Genomic DNA, 21,871 nt, shown 5'->3' with positions numbered 1-21,871 from the left:
CCAAAAGTAAAAACTTGCTATAATTTAGTATAATACAAAAATCCAGTTATTAAACAAGTATTGGAAGGTATTTGGAGAAGAGTGGCCATTGGAATCACTATAAATGGTCAAAACTAATTAACTTGCGATAATTTCACCAGCCACAGGGCATAAAATTTAAACCAAAAAGCATACAGAAGTGGTGGTTCTTAGTCCAGTGTTAAATTCGAACCTTAATATTGATTTATTTCTATGCATTGTAACTAAGTTCGTAATAATTCATTTTCTATATTCTTTTCTGGTTGACAGATAAAAAAGACCAATTCAGAATCTGAAATGGAACATTGGATGGATTATGTCAAAGACAGGTGAGGAATTGGTTAACAGTCTATTGGGAGATTTTTATCTTAAAGATGTGTTCTATCTTTTTTTGTTTTGTACTTTCTTTGTACCACTGCGCAAAAAAAAATATCTGATTATGCCCTTTTGTGACACTAGTCTGTTCCTGCATAGACCAGTGATGTCAGGCTCATCCTGAAGTGCATATTCCACTTTTAGTCATAGGCCGGGGGGTGGGTGGGTGTGTGTGTGTGTGTGTGTGTGTGTGTGTGTGTGTGTGTGTATAGTGGTACTTCCTCCCCTTAATCCACAGAGGAATGCCTACTGTGAATAGGAGATTTGCACAAAGATAAAGTGTAGAAATATGGCCTTTATGTCATAACTAAACTGTCTTAATTTGTTTGTTCAGTACCTTGTCACATTCACCATCATGCAGGATGGAAGAAACTCTGACCTTTACAACCAGTCTTATTTCTGTCATTTGTTTAACTTCCTGTTTTTGAGTGTCGTCTCTGTTCTCCATCTGCATTTCCTTCCTTGAAGCAACTTCCAGTTTCCCACCTTCCTGCAGGCTTCACTTGCACCCCCATTTTCTATTCTGAAATGATCAGTAATGGAATAGTTAATATCACCATTAACATGGCATCAACAGGATTTAGAATTGACACGCCAGTGAGATTAGTATGGAGCAGGAGGGGTCACGCCTCTGAGCCATTGTTTCAGTTGATCTGCAGGCTCAGAATCTTAACCTGATAGTCTTTCTGTCATGGATATCTTTAATAAAACTGAGGGACAGGTCGTGGGCTTCTGTGAATTTTTGTTTATTGTCCATGTCCTGTCTCTGACTTTTACTTAAAATACCCTTGAGGGGCGGGGAGGACGACACATTGTCTGAATGCTGCTGCGGCTTGCAGCTGCTCCAGCCCTGGTGACCACTGCTGCTCCAGCTCCAGCAGCCGCTTTGACCGTCCAGGGGCTGGCTGCTGCTTCAGCCCTGCCCCAGAAGTCAGAGGGGCCCAGAAAGTCATGGAATCTGTGACTTCTGGGATAGAATCTTATCCATAACTATCAGTTATTCTGTTCGTATTTGGATGGTTATCTTGGCAGCTAGGAGGCCTTTAAATTTATTAACTTAAAAAGATTAAACCTTAGATTCTGGACAATCTGAATGTAATTACATGGGCTGCATAAATACGTCAGATGGGCCAAATGCAGCCCTTTGACTGTAATTTAGACTGATGGATGTGTCCAAGGCCAGAGGGCACCATTGTGATCATCTAGTATGACCTGTATAACACAAGCCATAGAACTTCCCCAGAATAATTCCTAGAGCATTAAATACACAAGCTGTCATTGTACTCTTGATAAGATTGAGAGACTTACGAATTTTAGAGATGGGAACACACGAGCCCTGAAGTGTTGAAGAAGAATAGGACATTGTCCTATGAAAACTAAGTTTTCTATAAAATATGAACCCTGCCTCACTTGCTGTGAACAAACATAAAGAAGGGAAATTGGAAAGATTAGCTCTGCAGGCTGCATCTTGGAAAATAATTATGGTGACAGCAGTATAACATCTTAAAATGTAGCACAAGACACTATATATTCTATTTGATTTAAGTAACAGTTATTCAATGTCTGGAAGGTATGTGGTTGAGGAGACTAGCAGACAAGATTTTTGTGTCTGTGACAGAAATCACTACAGTTACTGGGACAGTGTTGAAAATAGTTTTTCCGTATTTCCACTGGCACCCAAACGGTTCAGCAGCATCTGTGTCTTATGTCAACTCCTGGAATGTAGCTATGGCTTACTTCCTAGGTGCCTGAGCTCCTAGATGCAGTGATGCAGCAACTTTTCTCCTCAATTAAGCAGCACTTTCGATAAAAGGTGAAATACATAAGTAGGATTCTCCTCACTTGCTTTCCATCAGTGGATATTGGTACATTTAGGTTCCATGTATTGAGCAGCACTGAGCTCTCACTAATAGTGATGTTGCTGTTGTAGATTTCTAGAGTACTGCCATATCTTCAGAGTTTCAAACAAGGTGAATATTTGAAGCTTCCTAACAGTGTATTATTAGTATCTATTACTAATAATATTTAGTATGATTGTGCCGAAGAGCCAACTCCAAATGGACCCCCATTGTGCTACGCATTGTACAAAGGGTAGTATATGGTCCCAATCCCAAAAAGCTTAAAATCTAAATAGATAAAACAGACACAAGGTGCTAGAAGGATAGAGCACTTAAGCAGAATGAACTGTGTGATGACAGCAGACAATGACGAAATTCACCCTACTATACTTAAGGAACTAGCAATCTCTGAATCATTTAATACATATCCAGTGAGGTCTTGCAGGGGTCTATTCGGGGTCCAGTACTATTTATTATTTTCATTAAAAACTTGGATGATGGAGTGAGGTAGAATGCTTGTAAAATTTGCAGATACCACCACCCTGGGAGAGGTTGCAAGCACTTAGGAGGATAGAATTAGATTTCTTGAAACATTGGAGAATTGATCTGAAATCCACAAGATAAAATTCAATAAAGACAAGTGCAAAGTATTGCACTTAGGAAGGAAAAAAAAATCTAATGCACAACTGCAAAATGGCGAATAACTGGCTAGGCAGTGGTCCTGGAAAAGGATCTGGAGGTTATAGTGAATTACAAATTGAATGAGTCATCAGTGGGGTACTGTTGCAAAAAAGGCAAATATAATTCTGCAGTGTCTTAACAGGCATATTTATATATAAAACGTGGAAGGTAATTATTCTGCCCTACCCAGCGCTGGTGAGGTTTCAGCTTTAAAAAGTGAATAAATTAGAGAGCCCAGAGGAGAGCAAAATAATAGGTTGTTTGGAAAAATATGACCTCTGAGGAAAGCTGAAATAATTGGGCCTGTTGACTCAAGGTGCAAAGGCTGAAGATTTCAAATATGTAAAAGGCTGTTATAAAGAGCATGGTGATCACTTGTTCTTCATGTGCTCTGATGGTAAGACAAGATAATTCAGTTCAGGGAGATAGATAAGCTTTAGAATGGGTTGCCTAGGGAGGTTGTGGTATCCCAGTTATTGGAGTTTTTTAGGAGTGGGTTAGACAAACATCTTTCAGGATGGTCTGGGAGGTATATTTAATCCTGCCTGAGCACAGCCAGATGGACTGATGACCTCTTGAGGTTCCTTCTGGACATAAATTTCCATGATCAAGTTAGTTCCATACCTTGGGGGGGACACACGGTTAGTTAGGAAGGAATAAGTTAAATGGAACAAAAAGGGAAGGAAACGGGGTGAAGGGAGAAAGAAAAGGTAGGGGAGAAGAGGGTCAGAGGGACAGATGTGGAGTGAAACTAAGGTGAAAAGACTTGGGGGTGGGGGTAGGGGGAGGAGAGGATCAAACAGCAAACCAGCACAGGGCAGAGAAAGTCCAGTGAAAACTGTACAAGATTCTTTGAATGCCCAAAGGACCAGAGGTCTCGGCTTTGGGTGCTTCTGCCACTATCAGCTGGAGTCTCTGGTAGCTTCTCTCTGCAATTTTCTCCAAAGGCCACATAGGTTGGTGGGAAGCACCATCTGGGTTCTAAAGCCCTCCAGAGTGGGTGGACGAGTGGAAATATAAACACACTAACACAGTGGGGTTTAAGTTACTGTAAGGGCCGAACTCCTCATTTTTCTTCCTGCTCAGCTGCACATGATGAGTTTTGTGCATGATCACATGCATGACAGAAATGTTTTGAAAATGTGACAAAGCAGATCTGTTTGCATGGGGAAATCATTTTTAATTAAAAAACGCCTAATATGAGTGCTTTAGGGCACTGTAGAGCAAAGGGCTGTACACTGAATTGTTTTGAAAAATATTGTACATGCTTTAACTGTATTTTTCTTTAAACTTGTATTTTTGTATTTGTTTTTTAAGACCTACCAATGACCTAAGATACCCAATGAATTCAGAAAAAATGCACAATTTAGGATGGAAACCTAAAGTTCCTTGGAAGGAAGGAATAAAGAAAACAAGTATGCTACATTTAATATCTGTAACTCACTTGGGGGAGGTGATTTCGGAGTAAAGAAGTAGAGACTATTTTGGTTTTGAAATTTAGTGTTATCTTACGAGTAGCTAAAGTTAGAATGCTGCTGAGCTTACTTCTTCAAACTAGCAGTAGAACTGATTCCTCTTTAAGTAGCTTATGTTCCTATTAGTATTTTTTTAAAAGAAACCCATTGTCTCACCTTACCATTATTAATATCATTTAAAAGCAGGGGCAAACATAAAGTAGACATTTTGATATGGTACAATAGTATCTTGGTTAAGGACTTCGCTGAAGATTCCAAATATTATTAGCTATATATTTCACAGAATGCAATTTATGTATAACTATCCTACTGCTGTGTTAGCTTCTTTGTGGTATCTGGAAAAGGGTATAAATATACCTAACTATCTGTTTTTCTGTTTATTTTGATCTATGTCTTAAATTCAACCTTCTCGTTTATGCTAGTTGAATGGTACAGAGACAATTTTCGCAACTGGAAGAATGCGGAGAAAGCTTTGGAACCCTTTCCTGTGAGAGAACTATTTGCACAGCTTGATGTACCGTAGGGAGGAAGAGAGAACATAAAGGAAATTCATCCTCTCTCCTCGTGACCATGTCTTCTTTATAGAAACTTGCAGTCAAGTGACCAAGCTGAAGTCTTCTCATATTTCAAGATACATGGACAATTATGAATTCACAGTTGTAAATAAGCAACAAAATGGGAAAGATTTTCAGAGCTTTTTAATACTTGATTTTATAGATGTAAATCTGTTAACATCAGTTTTCAGTGCAATATCCTTAAATTTTTATCAAAATTTATTTTAAATAACTATATGAAGGATTTTTATAACACTATACATTGATACGCTTGATTTTAAACCTGTTTTATTTACTTTGATTAAGAAACATTTTGAATACAACTCTTGGTATTTTTGATGAAAATAAGTTATTGGTGTGTTTAAGTTCAGAAATGTATCATATGTACTAGACAGGTCATCACTTCTTATACTTGTTCCATCACGTTAGCTGCAAAATTATATTTTCTGTTCAGCTGTTCAATCATTAAGGAGCCAAATGTTCTATACTCTACCAAAGGTATACAGAATCACAAAAGGTAGAGATGAGATCTAAATGGTTACAGTTTATTTCCCTGCCATTGCAGTATTGTTCTCTCTATATCACATTTCTAGAACATTGTCTGGTCTAATTTTAAATGTCCTAAATAGTATGTATTACCGTTCTTGGGAAATTGTTCTCACCCTAATAGATCTGTCATGAAGCTTGTATTTAATTTCATTCCATTATCTGTCTCCATTATTTTCAAAGGATTTTGTCACTGTGATCATTATTCAGTTATTACCTCTTGTATTACCCAAAATAATTTTTCTCCTTCATGTTTACAATTGGAATGTTTGGAAAAACTTGAATGCTAAATTTATTACAGTATTTCAAATGTTATAATGTTCTGTGATATGAAGAATATTTTTTGCCGGAGGGATAAAAGCTAAATAGTTTTGTTTCACTGAGTTGTGGGATGGTTGGCATTATCAGAGTTTAGATCATCTTATCAATGAAACATTGCTTGTGAGCAAAACTTCCTTGTAAAATGTTGTTTTTTGTTTGTTTGTTTGTTTTTTTTAAGGGAGAAATATCCCAAATTTTCACATAAAATTCTGTAGAAAACTATAATTATGGAAAAGCTGCTAATATGGATTTTTCAATGTTGATTTTTGAATATAAAGTGCTTGTCTAACTTGATTATCTTCTGTTATGCATGAGTTGATTCAATTTGTGCCTCTCTTGGTAAAAAATTAAATGATGGCATTCTATATTAACTGAATCTTCCACGGGCCTTGAAGAGTAGTCTTAAGTCGAGAACAAGACATTACCCTCCGTTGGAGATGACAAGGATGTGAATAAGTACAGAGAGCGTTAAATGGTCAAGAGGGAAATTGTGTTTCATAAACTATTTTAATATAAGCTCATGCTTGTAATACTAAACACATAAGGAATGGAAAAAGCCAAGGTTTTTGTAGAGAACAAGATAGTGAGATAATATCTTTTATTTGACCAACTGCTGTTGGTGGAAGGGACAAGCTTTTGAGCTTCACAGAGTTATTCCTCTGGTCTAGAGAAGGTAACCACAGTGTCAGATCTAAATGCAAGGTGGGACATATTGTTAAGCATAAGGGTTTGCACACTTTGTAGGAGACTACTTAAAATTAAGTAGACAATGAAGAATAGCTCTGCAGTTGTAGGACGAAGGAACGTTAAGCAGCAGGGTGTGTTACGGATTGTTCTAATGAGCCATAAAACCAGTGTATTTGCTAAGTCCATGGTTTGTAGTGTCTAGCAGAGTTATGAATTTAAGGTCTCAGGCTTATCTTTTGAGTTTTCCTTTGAGGATGAGGACTCAGAGGCTGGATATGGAGTGATTGCTTTGTGAAGTGTTCACCCATGGGTGATACGATATTTTTGTCTTATCATTGTGCTGCCTGAGTTCATTAGAGAGCACAGTGATTGTCTGATTTCATCCACATAGTTGTTGGGGCATTTGATATATTGGTGACCCCATTTTTTAACAGGTGTATGTAGGACCTATGGATTTTAAAAGATGTGTTTTGGGGCGGGGGGTATTGGTCATCATAGTAGTGGAGCTATGACTGCAGGTTTTGCATCTGTTCTGGCAAGGTCTTGTGCTGCTTTGGTTGGTGTGTCCTGGTCAGTAAGGAGCTTGCTTCTGGTGATGAGGTTGGGTTGTTTGAAGGCCAGAAGAGGGATTTTGGGAAAGATTTCTTTCAGGATGTAGTCCCCATCAAATATGGGTTGTAAGTGTTTGCTGCCCCAATTAGGTTCTATTGTGGGGTGAGGGGTGACTACTAGAGATGTGCAGGCAGTGGTTTTTTTTTTCCCCTCTGTATTGAAGCAGGCTCTCCTTTGGTATTTGGGTGGCCTATTCCATGATGCAATCTACTTCTTGAGTGGAGTGTCCTTGTTTGGCAAAGGCAAAGACGGCAGAGGTATTAATTGTCCACTTTATTTTAAATGGTCCCTGCAACATGTGTGAACCCCTTATGCTTAATAGTTTGTCTCAACTTGCATTTAGTTTGGACACTTTGGTTACCATGTCTAGACCTGAGGAAGAGCTCTGTGAAGCTCAAAAACTTGTCCCTTCCACTACCAGCAGTTTGTCCAATAAAAGATACTAACTCACCTACCTTATCTCTCTCATATCAAGGGACTAACACTGCTACAACAATACTGCAATCTGGTTTTTCATAGTAACATCAGTTCATTATCTCTGATCTTGGAAACTGCAGCTCCCTAATCTGTAGTCTCCATAAATCCTGGATCCCTCACCTCTGTCGTATGCTGCTATTCAGCACTTACTTGTCCGTACCAAGACTTATGATCGCATCAACTGGTCCTCAAACAGCTTAACTGCCTCTTTAATCACTTCAAGATCCAATTCAAAATTTTTTGCCTTGGCAAATAGGCCTACCAGTTTGTGCTGTGGTTCTGTGACGTCTCGCAAGCTTAGCAGCATCTACCTGGGTCAGATTTTGGACTAGAGCCCTCCAGGGAAAGCACTAATGTTGATTAAGTAGGTGATATTCTTCCTTCTGCTGGGGCACTGGTTCAGTATTGATCTCATAATGCTGCAGGTCTTGGTACTGTAATGCAGAGGAGATGTTACTGAGTGCATGGCCACTTTTTGTGTGAAAGAACTATTACTTTTTCAAGAGTAGAGATCTTGTGGCTTGATTGAACTCAGCTTGGTATTTGTAATTCTCTTTATATTCCCTGTAGTTTCAGCTGGATGTTGATCTGCGTTTCCAGTCACCCAGTTGGGCTTGTGTGAACAAATAGAGGTTCACCCCTGCAGATCAGTTTGTATAATTGGAGGCTTCTCCTTTTACTAAACAAGGTGTCCTGGTGGTTCTACCTTGGTTTTCAGGCTGTGATGGGGCATCAGATATAAAATTATCTTTTTTTTTTTTCATAGTTATTGGAGTCATCCCACCTATCTGAAGGGTAGAACATCAAGGAGAAGGGGCTCGTCTAGTCTCCTTCCCCTTGATATTGCTGTTGCCATTTTTCTGTTATACACTTCCTTGGCAATTAAATTGCCTGGTACATGTTGAACATTACAAGCTTGATGTAGCTGGCTTCTGGTCTTCCTCTCTGGGATTGTGGCAGATAGCTCCCATGTTTTTCCAGTAGGGAGTTTCTAAAATGATTTGTCCTTAAAAAGCAGTTCAGTCTTGGAAACAGAAGTGGATTAAATCTCCTTTCTTTTAAGGCAGAGGTGGCTGTCTTTTTTTTTTTTTTTTTTTTTTTTAAGGCTGGAAGTGACCACTGTGATCATATAGTTCAGGATTTCTCTCTTTGGGTCATGACTCAAAATTGGGTCATCAGAATGTGTTAAAGGGTTGCGGGACAGGCTGGGCTCAGCCCTCCACTCCAGGCCTTGCCATCTGCTGCACAAGGTTACAGTCACTCAGGGTTGGCTTACAGCATAAGCACCCAGTGCAATAGATGGTATAAATGGTGACGGGGATGACTGGGCCAAATCTGAGTGACTGGAACTACAACCCCATGTATTAGGTTGCAACACCATTCTCACAAATTCAGCTTGGCCAGCCTCCTGTTAAGAAGGCCAGGCCAAACCTGAGCAGCAATGTAACCCAGCTTGCTGCAATGCCCGGAGCGGGGAGCCAAGCCCAGCCACTCCTCTGGGACAGGAGCTGGGAGAAAGTAGTTGCTATCCCATTCTCCAGTCTTGGCCCCCTGTTGTACCACCCTGCAGCTGAATGACACCCTGTGTTCCTGGTCTCTCAGCCTGGGCCCCCCAATATATCCCTCCTCTGCAGCTGGCAATTCTCCCTCTGTCACACTACCCATCCTGGACCCCAGCCTCCCAGATCTTTCCCCACCCCTTTACATGTGGGGGCTGTTTTCTGGGGTGCTATTTGGTCACCAGTCTCCATATCCTTTCCCCAGAATCCCCAGCTCCTTCTTCAGTGCACCCTGAGATGCCCACTCTCTCCACTTCACCTCCAGGCCCCCAACTTCTGCTTTCCCTTTGCCCCTTATGAGATGTGTATATTTGCGGGGGGGGGGGGGGAACGGTAGTCTTGGCTCACTGCCCTTCCCCAAGCTGCATCTGGAATCTTCACTTTGAAACCTATTGTCCCCTGCTAGACCCTTCCAGGTGAGGGGGACATTGGATTTTTGGAGGCCTCTGAGTCACAACAGGCTACAAGATTTACAAATGGGTTCTGACCCCAAAAATGTGTTCATCTGCTGATCTAGTCTGACCTGTATAACATGGGCCAAAGGACTTCCTTCAGTTAATTCCTCTTTGAACTAGAGCATATCTTTTAGAAAAACATCCAATCTTGATTGAAAAAATGCAAGTGATGGGAAACCCACCATCTCCCTTAGTTAGTTTGTTTCCTTCTGTTTCCTTGTCTCCTTAAATTGTTTGTGGTTAATTACTCTGTTTAAAAATTATGCCTTATTTTTGGTCTGAATTTATCTATCTTTAAATTTTTGTTCCTCACATAGTTACTTATAAACTGTAATCAAGTCTCCCTCTCAGCTTCCCTTTCATAAGCTAAATAGATAGATTCAAGGAGCTCAATCACCATAAGATGGATTTTCCAGTCTTTTAATCATGGTCATGGCTCTTCACCAAACTCTTCAATTTATCCACATCCTTCTTGAGTTGTGAATACCAGCACTGGATGTGGTGTTACAGTAGCTATCGCATCAGTACCAAATACAGATGTAATACAGCCTCTCAACTCTTACTCAAGGTTCCCGTTTATACATCCAAGGATCACATTAGCCCTTTTGACCACAGTGCGACACTGACAGATCATGTTTGGTTGATTATCCACCATGACTTCCAAGTCGTTTTCAGCATTACCTCTTCTTAGGATAGAGTCCCCTCATCCTGTAAGTATGACTGACCTTCTTTGTTCCTAGTTTATATAGCTTTACACTTCACCATATTAAAACACACACAGTTTGCTTGCATTAGGCTTACCAGGCAATCTAGATTTCTCAGTATCAATAACCTGTCCTCTTATTATTTACCACTCCCCCAGTCTTTGTTATGTGCAAACTTCATCAGTTATTTTTGTTTCCAGGTCATTGATAAAAATGTTAAATAGCATAGGACCAAGAACTGATCCCTGTGGGACCCTACTAGAGCCCCTTAGTCAAGGATCATTTATAATTACCCTGTGAAACCTGTCAGCCAGTTTTTAATCTGTTTAGAAGATGGTTTTGGTTGATTTGGGGGATGGTGGAGTGTTCTAAGGTTAAGGTACTTCAGGGGATGGGGGTTCAGGAGGAGACTTATGGGAGATATCTGGGGATGCTGCAGGCCTGTCAGCCAGTGTTGTGCTTGACATAACACTTTTAGATTGTATCTTTGAACCCAGACAAGGAGGAGTACCACATGATCCTGCCCCTCTATTAGAACCTCCTAAGGCATGCACAGTGCTTACATGGGGAGGGAGATGGGCCCAAGAGAGTGTGCAAGAATTACTCTAGCCTGGTTAAAGAAACCCACCTTGTGGGGAGGAGACTTAGGGTATTTCTATACTACAGTTAAAAACCTGCAGCTGGCCTGTGCCAGCTGACTTGGACTAAGGGGCTATTTAATTGCAGTGTGGACATTTGGGCTTGGGCTGGAGTCCAGGCTCTAGGACCCTGCGAGGCCCTGATGGGAAAGTATGCAGTCTGGGGGTCCGTGAGGCAGTCCCTCATGTTCTGGCACTGCCTCCATCTAGTAGCTGAGAAGTGCTCAGGAAACCTTCTCGCAGCTCTGTTCCTTCTGCAATTGCCTCTGAGTCGTGCCCACTTACTCAAACAAGGGAAATTCACATGCAAAAGCATAATTAATGTGGAGTTATGGTTATTCCCAGGGTATCCTAGACCCCTCCAAAATGTGAGCATTTAATTCCCAAACGGCAAATGGTAGATAATCAGGAAATATGGAGCTATGGTCACACTTTCCAGACAAAAATGCAGTCAGAGAGTCCCTGTGGTGCTGGCAATAGGAACTGGCATTGTAACAGTAGGTTGCTGTTTTTTTTTTTCTGTGTCTGCAGCTCCACTTAAGCACTCCGTTTCATGCACTCCCACTGTCCTTTCAGTATGTATACACCATTGATCTTGGGAGTACATGCTGCTGGTTGGTAGAGCTTTGCCTGTGCAGAAAGGTTGAGGAAGGGATGACCTGCTCTGATTCCCATAGCATTGTTTTCATGATGGAAAAAGGTGTGTTCTTAATCCTAGGGAAGACATGGGAGTTAGCAGGTAGGCTTTAAGTCTAGTCTTCACTTGAATTTTACCTCCAGTTACAAGACAAGTTCCCTGAGGGTATGTATACAGTGGAGCTTTTAATGTGAGTTAATTGCCAATTAATTGGAGTAAGCAAACATTTTGTGTATGCTAGTCAGGTCACTTTGCAAACATTTGTTCCAGGACGTACGATTGTGGCTCAGCCTAGGATGAAGCACAAGTGTTTGTGGAGTGTCCAGGCTAGCATTGTAGCTAACCTGAAATAATTGGCAATCAAATATACCCACCACCATCACCACCGACTCCATAGGGTAGAAATTCAAGGAGGTAGATTTAAAGTTGCATGGCTGTGCTGTGTGGGAAGTATCACCTTAACTCTGCATTTCATGGCTTTTCCATATTCGTGTTTTGGAAATTAAGCTCATATTCTGGAAGGACACAAGAAGCACATGATTCAGTGCCAGTAACCTAACACCTCATTAACAAAGTTCTTGCAGGCATATGGGGCTAAATACATTAGACTAAAAGAACAGGAGGACTTGTGGCACCTTAGAGACTAACAAATTTATTTGAGCATAAGCTTTCGTGAGCTACAGCTCAATTTGTCCAATGATGTTAGTCTCTAAGGTGCCACAAGTACTCCTTTTCTTTTTGTGAATACAGACTAACATGGCTGCTACTCTGAAACCTGTCATTAGACTAAAAATAGAACTAAACAATCATTTTAAATCTCATCCTTTAAAAAAGGTATTTTTTAAAATTTCAGTCTAGCAAATAGGTTTATTTCAAGTAGAATTTGAATATTGTTTGAATACATGCTCAATCACAAGCTGTCCCCAGATATAGTCTCTTTAAGCAGACTTAAAGTAATTCTTCTGCTTAAAGAATTACTTTATCTTCTTCTTGTTCAGGAGCCATATATTTTAGGTATTTCAAATGGCTGCTTTTGTAAACTATCCTGCAAAATTGTATTTCTTCTACATTTGTTCTCACTGCAGCAGGAGGGAGGATGTGTTGGAGAAATCACACTCATCTCTATCACTGTTGAAAGGTGTCCTAAACAAAGATATTTAATGAGCTATTAACTTAGCCCAGTGGTACATATACCCCAAGGGGTACTCCACTCATCTAGATAGTGTTTCTCAACCCTGGGGATTGCAGCCCTCAGGGGATGGGTTTGGGGAGGGTAGCAAGTGCAGGGCTGGCATTAGAGGATGGCAAGCAGGGTAAATGCCTAGGGTTCCACGCTATAGGGTGCTCCATGGAGCTAAGTTATATGTTTCAGCCCTACTGCCTGGGTTCAGGCTTCACACAATGTTCACAAGTGGAAAAACGGGCTCAAGTATCACACAAATCTATAAGTACAATATTTATATTCCAATCAATCTATTTGATAATTATATGGTAAAAATGAGGAAGTAAGCAATTTTTCAGTAATAATGTGCTGTGACACTGGTGTTTTTTATGTCTGATTTTGTAAGCAAGTAGTTTTTAAGTGAGGTGAAAGTTGGGGTATGCAAGACTAATCAGATGCCTGAAAGGGTTATAGTAATCTACAAAGGTTGAGAACCACTGACTTAGCTAACAGTGGTATAACTGTCATGTGAGTAACATTACTGAAATGAGGTTGGATAGGATTTTCAAAAGTGTGTAAGTGACTTAGGACTTAATGAGGATCAGTGGGACTTGTGAGTCTAAGTCACTTAGGCACATCTGAAAATCCTAGCCCAAGTTGTGCTTTTGAAAATCCCACCTTTCAACCACTTCCTGCTCTCCTTGACCCAATGTTCTCAAGCAGCAGTTTCCCCATTTCTTTTCCCCATCACCTGCTTGTTAGATTCAGCAGGTCAGATTGCCCTGTCAGGGAGGAATGGGAGGAATATTTTTTTACCTTTAGCATACCTGCTTCTACTGTGGAAGGAGGAGGATAAATGGTCCTCTAGTGTCCTGCTGATGTAGAGAAGTGTAACCTTGCATGACAAGTTGAAATCATAGCAATAAATATTGAACACAGCAAGGCAATTATGCACAACTGTTCAATAGATGGTGGCTCCTTGGAGCAAAAGGCTGGCCTTGTGATGAAAGAAATGGAGTGTGATTTGAGGGATGTTGGTTCCATTGCCAGGTGTGTCTCTACCTCTGTTTCCCATCTGTAAGATGGGGATAATAACTCTTGCTTTGTCTGTCTTGTTTATTTAGATTGTATGCACTTTGGGAGTAGGGATTCTCTCTTTGTTTGTACAATACCTAGTATGAGGGGACCCTATTCTTGGCTGGGGCCTCTGCATGCTATCATAATGCAAATAAACAGTAGAAGGAATGGCTTTGCCCACCTTAATTACCCTGCACTATAAACTGTAAAATATATTATTGTGACCCAAGAAAATTTTAATGCCAACTGGTTTACTGTCATATCCTGACAGACACATATCTGTTGTGTACATTCTGGTTCCCCAGAGAATGTCTGGGAAGTCTTAAATGAAAGCCAAGGTCATGCTGGTTGTTAATATTGTTGTGAAATATATGTACAGATGCTATGTAAGGGGTTGTGTATTTATACTGAAAATATGTTTTTTTTTAAAGTCTGTATCAAGGTATCAGTCTCAAGCAAAGGTGAAAGACAGGTTTTCCATCAGACAAGAGGTAAGAAATGTATACCTCTCTGTTAGGATGCAACACTTAACACACATATAAAGTCAAATGTTAACAAAGCAATGTGAAATCAATAGGGAAGCAACACATAGGAAAAACAAGCCATGGGTGGTTATCTTGTCTGAGTACAGACAATGAACGTTGGTTCTATATTTAGGAAAGAAAGAAGAGACCCCCTTCTTCCTGCACCTAAACAATAAATGGACAGTGCAATTACATTCAGGAACATGGGATTTCAGCCAAGCTTGGTTGAAAACACTGCAAAGGACTTGGGATAGGAGAACCTCCAATCTAAAGAAGCTTAACCTGTTAGTTTAGTCTCTAGAAAGCATATTACAATTGTATGTTTTACATGTAACCATTTGTTTCCAATAGTCTTCCTCATTATCTTCTGAATCTCTAGTTTTTAATTATATATGAAAATGAAAATGAAAACAAGAATAAGTTTATCTCAGTGCCGTAGTGTTAAGCAAATTGCTGAATCTTACAAGCGTGGTGTGTGCACGACAGACCTGGTATTTCTGAGTGTTCAGTAGATAAGGGATGAGACACTACAGGGTGTGGCTTCAAAGGGACTCGGGTGCACTTACTTTCCCTTGCAGATTAACAATAAGGGCTGGCATAGCCCAGAGGAGAGTGCTTGGGTTACTATAACAGGTTGGTGTTATTAGGGAGCTGACACCCAGTTTAGCACAAGTAAGACTCCCTCTTACTGAGGCTGGGGGTAAGAAGGTACTCAGAGTCTGGGGTACCCATCACAATTATACTATAAACTGAGCTTACCTTTCCAAGTGAATTTTGCATTCACACTACCCAAAGTCAGCAGCCTCCTCCTTTGGCTATCCCTTGAAACGGGGATGATGTCCACCAAGGGGATTCACTGCTGAGTTTTTAGGTGGCTCAGGAGTCCAATTCGTGCCCTGCAGATTTTCCCACAGAAGTGACAAGTGTAATCTTGGAGGAGACGTAGTTGGCTGGACTGTTGTGCCCTTTCTCTCCTCCTTTGTTGCTTCTCTGTCTCATGAGCACATCTGATCTCCTGAAAGTGAGCTGTGGGTCAGTATGTTCTGTTCCACGCCAAGTCCTCCCAGTTTGTTGGGTTGAAACCTCCCTTTTTAAAGTGTACTTTCAGTATGTCTTTGAAGCACTTTCGCTGCACTCCATAAGCCCTTCTTCCCTGACTTATGGGAGAGAAGAGTACTTGCCTTGGGAGGCAAGTGCCAGGCATACGTACGGAGTTAGTGTTTCATGACCTGCACTTGTACACTGCTGATGTTGGCTGCAGAGAGAATGCTGATGTAGCTGCCATCAACTGTAACAAATACAAACATTTTAGAAAGGTCAGGGCCAGTCTATAGGTCCTTGCTGCTCTGGGTGTAATGGGTGTGAAAACATTCATGTAACTAGTGTTTCAAATTTTATGAATATGGTCACATGCTGTAGAGTTTAAAAAGATTCTAAAGATTACAAGATTAGGTGAGCTAGTTCACTGGAAGATGTGCTCACTAATTGATTACAAGACAGTCATAATCAGGGCAATGCAAAATTATGAAAAGAATATGAGATGCCAAGATTTGAATTTTGTCATAAATGATTGTTGCTTTAGAGCACCTTTCCACTAAGCAAAATGAGGGTTTTTTCCCCTTTCTGCAATTGAAATCTTCTACCTGTTTTTCTTTTGTTTGCTTTGTTCTTGAGATGGCTTCACGAGCAACCTCAGCATTTCTAGTTCTGAAAGTGTACGTCACATCTAGCGCTGCTACATGCAGAATGCTAGGGAAAGCAGTGGATAGCAAAAGAACTCCGAAGAGGTAGTGGGATAGCTTGAGAAAGCTGATGCTTGGTCTAAAGCTTAAAAAAAGATATAAATGAGGTGACATATGCCACCATGTGCTTCTCTAGGGGCTGCCTGGGTGGAGGCTGAGGTGCATTGCTTCCTGTATCCTGCAGCAGACAGCAGGATCATGATGGTAAGGCTTTTGAGGATTAGCCCTCGGAAAGAGAGAAATCTCTCAGAACCTTCAAGTTCTATTCAAATCTCAGTAAATAACTAGTCACCAGTAGGTGCACTTTCTGATGTACAATTACACTCTGTGCAAGAGCTATCCCTACATGCACACATTCCCTCCCCCTTCGTAAGACATATTAATTCTTTTTTATTATGTCATTGATGCTTCAACAATGTGATTGGCACAGTCCTATAATAGTAATACTAATATCTTGTGCTTCATACTGGTTTTCAGCAGTAGATCCCAAAGCACTTTACAGAGGAGGTCAGTATCATCTTTTTTACAGAAAGGGAAACTGAGCCACAGAGAAATGACCTGACTTGCCCAGACTAATGGCAAAGACAAGACTAGAACTTAAGTCAATGGCTCTCAAACTTTTTTGACTAGTGACCCCTTTCCCATAAGTCTCTGAGTGTGACTCCCCTTATATATTAAAAACACTTTTTTTATATATTTAATGCCATTATAAATGCTGGAGGCAAAGCGGGATTTAGGGTAAAGGTTGACGGCTCGCAACCCCCCTTGTAATAACCTCATGACCCCCTGAGGGATCCAGACCCACATTTGAGAACCCCGCCTTAAGTCATCTGTAACCAAGCCTAGGGTGCTGTCTTCTAGTACAAATTGAAGCAAGCTCCTGTCCCCTAAGGAGCTTACAGGCTAACTGCAGATGCAATGAGGGGAGTAGCAGGGCAATGTGGAGGAGTGTGGCAGAAGAGACCAGGACAACCCTCAATAAAATTATTTGGGTGCTTAGTCTGCCTAGTGCTCAGACTGATGGAACAATATATTTGTTTTTTTAAAGATTAGTAGAAAAAAATTGCTCCCATGTTTAATTCCACTTTTAAAACCTGTATCCATGAAGTATCCCATCTTCAATGCAGGTTTTTCTTGCTTGGTACTTGCAGTCGTCCATTATGTGGGTTTCCTGTAATAGCGTCCACCTCCATGTGGACAACATCATTGGACAATCTCCATCGGAGCTGGCACGTCTGGGAGTGGTCTCTCTCGCTCCATCCACCCTTGGAAAGAAGTAAGTGATAATGGGCCCATCAACAATCTAAGCTGCCAAACAGAAGGTGGAGTAGAGTGAGGGGGTGATCTTTCCCCTCCACCTAACAGAAATATAAACAGTGCAACCTCTTCCAGTCTGATCCTTCTGGAATGCTGTGAGTTGCAAATAAATGCACAGAGATGTGAGATCCAAATATGAGTTGCTCCAGCTCTACCTGCTCCCACATGCATGTACATAAAGCCCTGTAACTCCCAAAGCTTTATATTATTGAAATGATTGTATATATTGAAATAAATGTATACACTGAGAATATATGTTCTACACTGAGAAACTATATGTTCCTAAGACCAGAGGGTGGGGGGCTGGGCACTGTCAAGCTGGCTAACTCTCTCCTCACCTGCTACTGTTTTCGAGCTATCAGGGAGCAAAATAAAGGCATTCAAAGTGTTCTGCTATGAAAAAACATCACACTCGATTCATGTTTTGATAACTCCAAAATGGCCACACAGACCTGATCAGCCTTTAAACAACACAAAAAATCAAAGCACATATTTTGGGACTCAGGAGCAATACAAGAAATTTTATTGCTAAAGATCATTTTTTTCCCTCCAGAAAATTATATGCTTCTGGAAATAGAGGGGTACAATGAAAGGCTTGTATATTGTTATCAATCATAATTATCTATATGTAGTAGGCAAAATGTATTTGCTGGGATCTGTTGGCGAATATTGTCTTTGCTCTATTCTATGCAGGGGGTAATAGATGTGTTCAGCAGCAACTGGCTTTTTTATTTCCTGGGTTGATTTGTTTTCTTTATATATACCTCAAAAACAATGAGACTGTGCAAAACAAGTATTCCCTCAAGGTTTCTGGCATGTGTGTCACGCTGATGATGGAGAGGGGGCGCCAACATAAACGTTTCATTGTGTAATTTAATACAAGCACCCTGGGAAAACACTAACTAGTTTATGAGCTGCTGAAGGGCAGAGAATGTATGTTTCCTTATATTTTCCCCACACATCACTTTAAGACTCAGCAAATAACAACACAGGTTGAAGAGAAAACAGGCAAGAGGAGCGCAGTGAAATGACTTTTCAACGCGTCCCTGAAAGCGTTTGAGCATCCGCCGAAATAGCTCAGTTGGGAGAGCGTTAGACTGAAGATCTAAAGGTCCCTGGTTCGATCCCGGGTTTCGGCAGATGAGTTTTATCTTTTGCCTGCTGAATGCGACGTGAACGATCGTCTTCCCGCCGCAGCCCCAGCTCCGGCCCCATGCCGCGGGGGGGGGGGGCCCTGCTGCGCCCCGCCTACAGGCGCAGAGAGGCTGGGGGAGCAGCACTCCAGGGGCATTTCTCTGCTGCACTGGGGGGAGGGACCGGCCCCCCCCCGGCTTGGTGCCCCCTGCCCTGGAGCAGGGGGTGGCGGGCAGCCCCCAGGGAGGCGCTGCAGTGTCCGAGGCAGCAGCCCGCCGCGGCACCGCGCTCCCTTCCCAGCCGCTCCCTGCCCGGCGCGCGCGGTGCGGGCGGGAGTGCGGGACTCCCTGTGGGCGGGGGCCGAAGTGCGCCCCGGGGCGAGGGGGGCGGCGGGGGGAAAAGCTGCCGGAAAGGGGTCGCCGGTGCAGCGTGTGGGTGGCCGCGGGGCGCGTGTTCCCTGCTGGCTGAGCCATGCCCGCGCCCCGGCCCAGGGCTGTGGGGTTGAAGGCCCAAGACGTTTGAGGCGGCGGGGGGGGGGGGGGGGGAAGCTCCAGTCAGTGAAGCAAAAGGGACAGGAGGACTTGGGGCACCTCAGAGACTAACACAGTTATTTGAGCACAAGCTTTCCTGGGCTACAGCCCATGCATCCACTGAAGCGAGCGGGCGCTCCCGTAAAGCTTGTGCTCAAATAACTGTGTTAGTCTCTGAGGTGCCCCAAGTCCTCCTGTCCTTTCTGCGAATACAGACTAACGGGGCTGCGACTCCGAAACCAGTCAGTGAAGTATTTGACTCTCCATAGCCCAGAGCCTAGCCCCCAAATTCACCCCGGTCGCCGGGTGTCCGTGCCGCCCAGCTGTGCTTGTCGGTCGGGGAACCCTCTAGCCCGGCACACGTTTGGCTTCTCTTCTCATTGCCGCCCTTGGCCTTCCTTTTCTTCTGTAGTTCGCGCTAACTGGACTTCCCTTCCTTAGCATTTAAAAAAAATAAAAAATTCTTCTCGTATTGTTCTGGGCACGCTAACATTTACCCTGGTTCGTGCAGGTTTTGTCATTGTGCTATTTAACTTACATTTGTAATAGCAAGCAAGCACTGAAAATACGAATGGATGCTAGTAGCTCAGAGGTCCCCAAACGGGTGCACCCCGAAAGGGGGCACAGAGGACCAGTTAAGGGGGCATGGCTGGTGCCACCCCACTCCACTCTGCTCCTGTCCCTGTCCCTGCCCCCAGCTGTGGCCCCAGCCTCGGCTTTCTTACCCCTGGCCTCAGTCCCCTTCCCAGAGCCATGGCCCCGACCCTGGCCTTGGCTTGAGTGGGGGATGTGAGGTAAAAAGTTTAGGAACCACTGTAGTAGCTTAAGCAATCACATCTCCTGTGTTTCGTAGTACAGTATAGCACTTGGTTGTCATTGTAAGTTTGTAATTTACTAATTTATTTCTAAAGTTTTAACCCCCCTCCCCACCAATACCACAAATTTACTCTTTCTTCAGTTGCCCTTTGATCCTCCAATGAAGCTCAGGTGAGGATTGCCTTTCTCAACTGTTATTTTGCCTCTATCCTGAGCCTTAACATTTACACTGCAATTTTTAGCCCTGAAACCCAAGACTCAGGTAGTCCAAGTGAGCTGACCTGGGTTCATTTTGCCCATTCGGGAATTTTGTTCCAGTGTAGACGTACCCTAACAGGCTGTGGGAAAATCAACCACATTGTTCTGTTTTATTACCTTTGTGTCATACCGCATTCAAACTCATGCTAATTACCACTTTCCAGGTTTCTCCTTCCCAACAACCACCTCTATTTCCATTATTTTTCTCCAGATGAATTGATTTGCTTTTTCTCTTTTCAAGATGGATCATCTAGTAAGAAGTAGATTCAGCACATCTTCGCTAGCTGAAGTTTCTACTTTTAGAATCATTAAGATTTTTTTCTTTGTACCTGAGGAACTCCTTTGATGGTGAGCATAAGAACAGCCATACTGTGTCAGATTACAGGTTTCAGAGTAGCAGCCGTGTTAGTCTGTATTCGCAAAAAGAAAAGGAGTACTTGTGGCACCTTAGAGACTAACAAATTTATTAGAGCATAAGCTTTCGTGAGCTACAGCTCACTTCATCGGATGCATTCCGACAGTAGCGACAATAGCAGCGCCAGCCCCATCTCAACTAACTTCTTCTCTTTTCCCCACAGGGACAGTTATTACCATCTCTGATACTGTTACATTTGCATTTACAGTATATTGCACAGACAGGAGAACAAATCCCTACTGAAGTGCAACATGATAATACAATAGAAACAATACCAGCTGGCTGTCAAACAAGGGTTTTTTTTCCTTCTAAAAACTCTCTCCAGCTGAAGAGCAAGGGAACAAGGGAGACTGTTAAAACAAGAGGTTTACTTAATACTCAAAGGCTATCATTTTAATAAAAAGTTAAAAGGATTTTTAATGGTGTGTTTGCAATGGGTCTAAGCCAGTGGTTCCCAAACTTGTTCCGCTGCTTATGCGGAAAGCCCAGGACAGCCAGAGATGTAGTTGCAATTTCACTGAGAGAAGGCTAAATGAGAGAGTTTTTTGGACAGAATGCTGGCTGTAGAAAGAGGCTTAGAGGATTGATTAATTAAACTGTCTCCTGTTGTTTGAGTCCTACTGTGTCAGGAAAACAGGACTTTGTGTACATTCTTCGTAAACAAATATGTTTGCTCTAAAGAACTACTGACTCAATCATTAATTTCTTTTCCTAATAGAAACAACCAGCAAGACCCTGAATAATCCCTAAGGTCAAAAGGGGAAACATTATGTTTACATTTAGTGCAAATTTGTTTGTGCACAAAATTCTCTCCCCCCCCACCAAATCTGTTTCTCTTTCAGGGCCCAGCCTACTTATAAACAGTGCCAATTCTAGTGAGGGTGGGCCTCTAAGGGTCTATCTTTGCTATAGAGTCAACCTGGGTTTCAGCACCTGGGTCTGAGCAGCTAAACTACAAAACTCTCCCAAAGTTATTGGGTCTCCACTGATGCTGCACCCAACTGTGTGTGTCGCTAGAACTTCTAGGGGCACATGTCATGGGTCTTTGTGCTGCAGAGAGCTGACCTACTCCATGATTCTTTCCTGGTGAAATGTGGGAGAATTTGTCTGCTCTTCTGGGCATGTGGGGGAATTGTGGAAAGAGACTGGACAACTATCAGAACTTGAGAGATTTAGCCTGCGTCCTTGCTGCAGAGTGGTTGTGGTATACCAGCCCAAGTGAAAGCAGAACCTGGGTTCTAACCCCCACACCCAGCTGGGCCAGCTAGTCCAGGCCGAAAGAACCCTTAACTCAGGTGACTGTTTTTGTGTGTGGATGG

General features: G+C 42.2%; 1 protein-coding gene and 1 non-coding gene across 4 annotated transcripts in view; both read left to right on the top strand.

The window, feature by feature from the left end:
* The window catches only part of TGDS (TDP-glucose 4,6-dehydratase), a 35,808-nt gene extending 29,706 nt beyond the window's left edge, over window positions 1-6,102 (top strand). For all 3 annotated transcript variants that reach the window (XM_038395963.2, XM_043504660.1, XM_043504661.1), the window contains 3 exons: window positions 289-347; window positions 4,230-4,327; window positions 4,810-6,102. In XM_038395963.2, coding sequence (XP_038251891.1) covers window positions 289-347; window positions 4,230-4,327; window positions 4,810-4,910 — 258 coding nt within the window. In that variant the 3' untranslated portion in view covers window positions 4,911-6,102. The remainder of the gene's footprint in view (window positions 1-288; window positions 348-4,229; window positions 4,328-4,809) is intronic.
* A 12,363-nt stretch (window positions 6,103-18,465) lies between these two features.
* Window positions 18,466-18,538, top strand: TRNAF-GAA. Its single transcript has one exon. It is a non-coding gene; the product is annotated as a tRNA-Phe (tRNA).
* The last annotated feature ends 3,333 nt before the right edge of the window (window positions 18,539-21,871 follow it).

The sequence above is a fragment of the Dermochelys coriacea genome, chromosome 1, assembly GCF_009764565.3.
Source record: "Dermochelys coriacea isolate rDerCor1 chromosome 1, rDerCor1.pri.v4, whole genome shotgun sequence".
In the NCBI taxonomy this organism is placed as follows: Eukaryota; Metazoa; Chordata; order Testudines; family Dermochelyidae; genus Dermochelys; species Dermochelys coriacea.
Note: the sequence above shows the minus strand (reverse complement) of the source record. Positions and strands in the feature narration are given on the sequence as shown.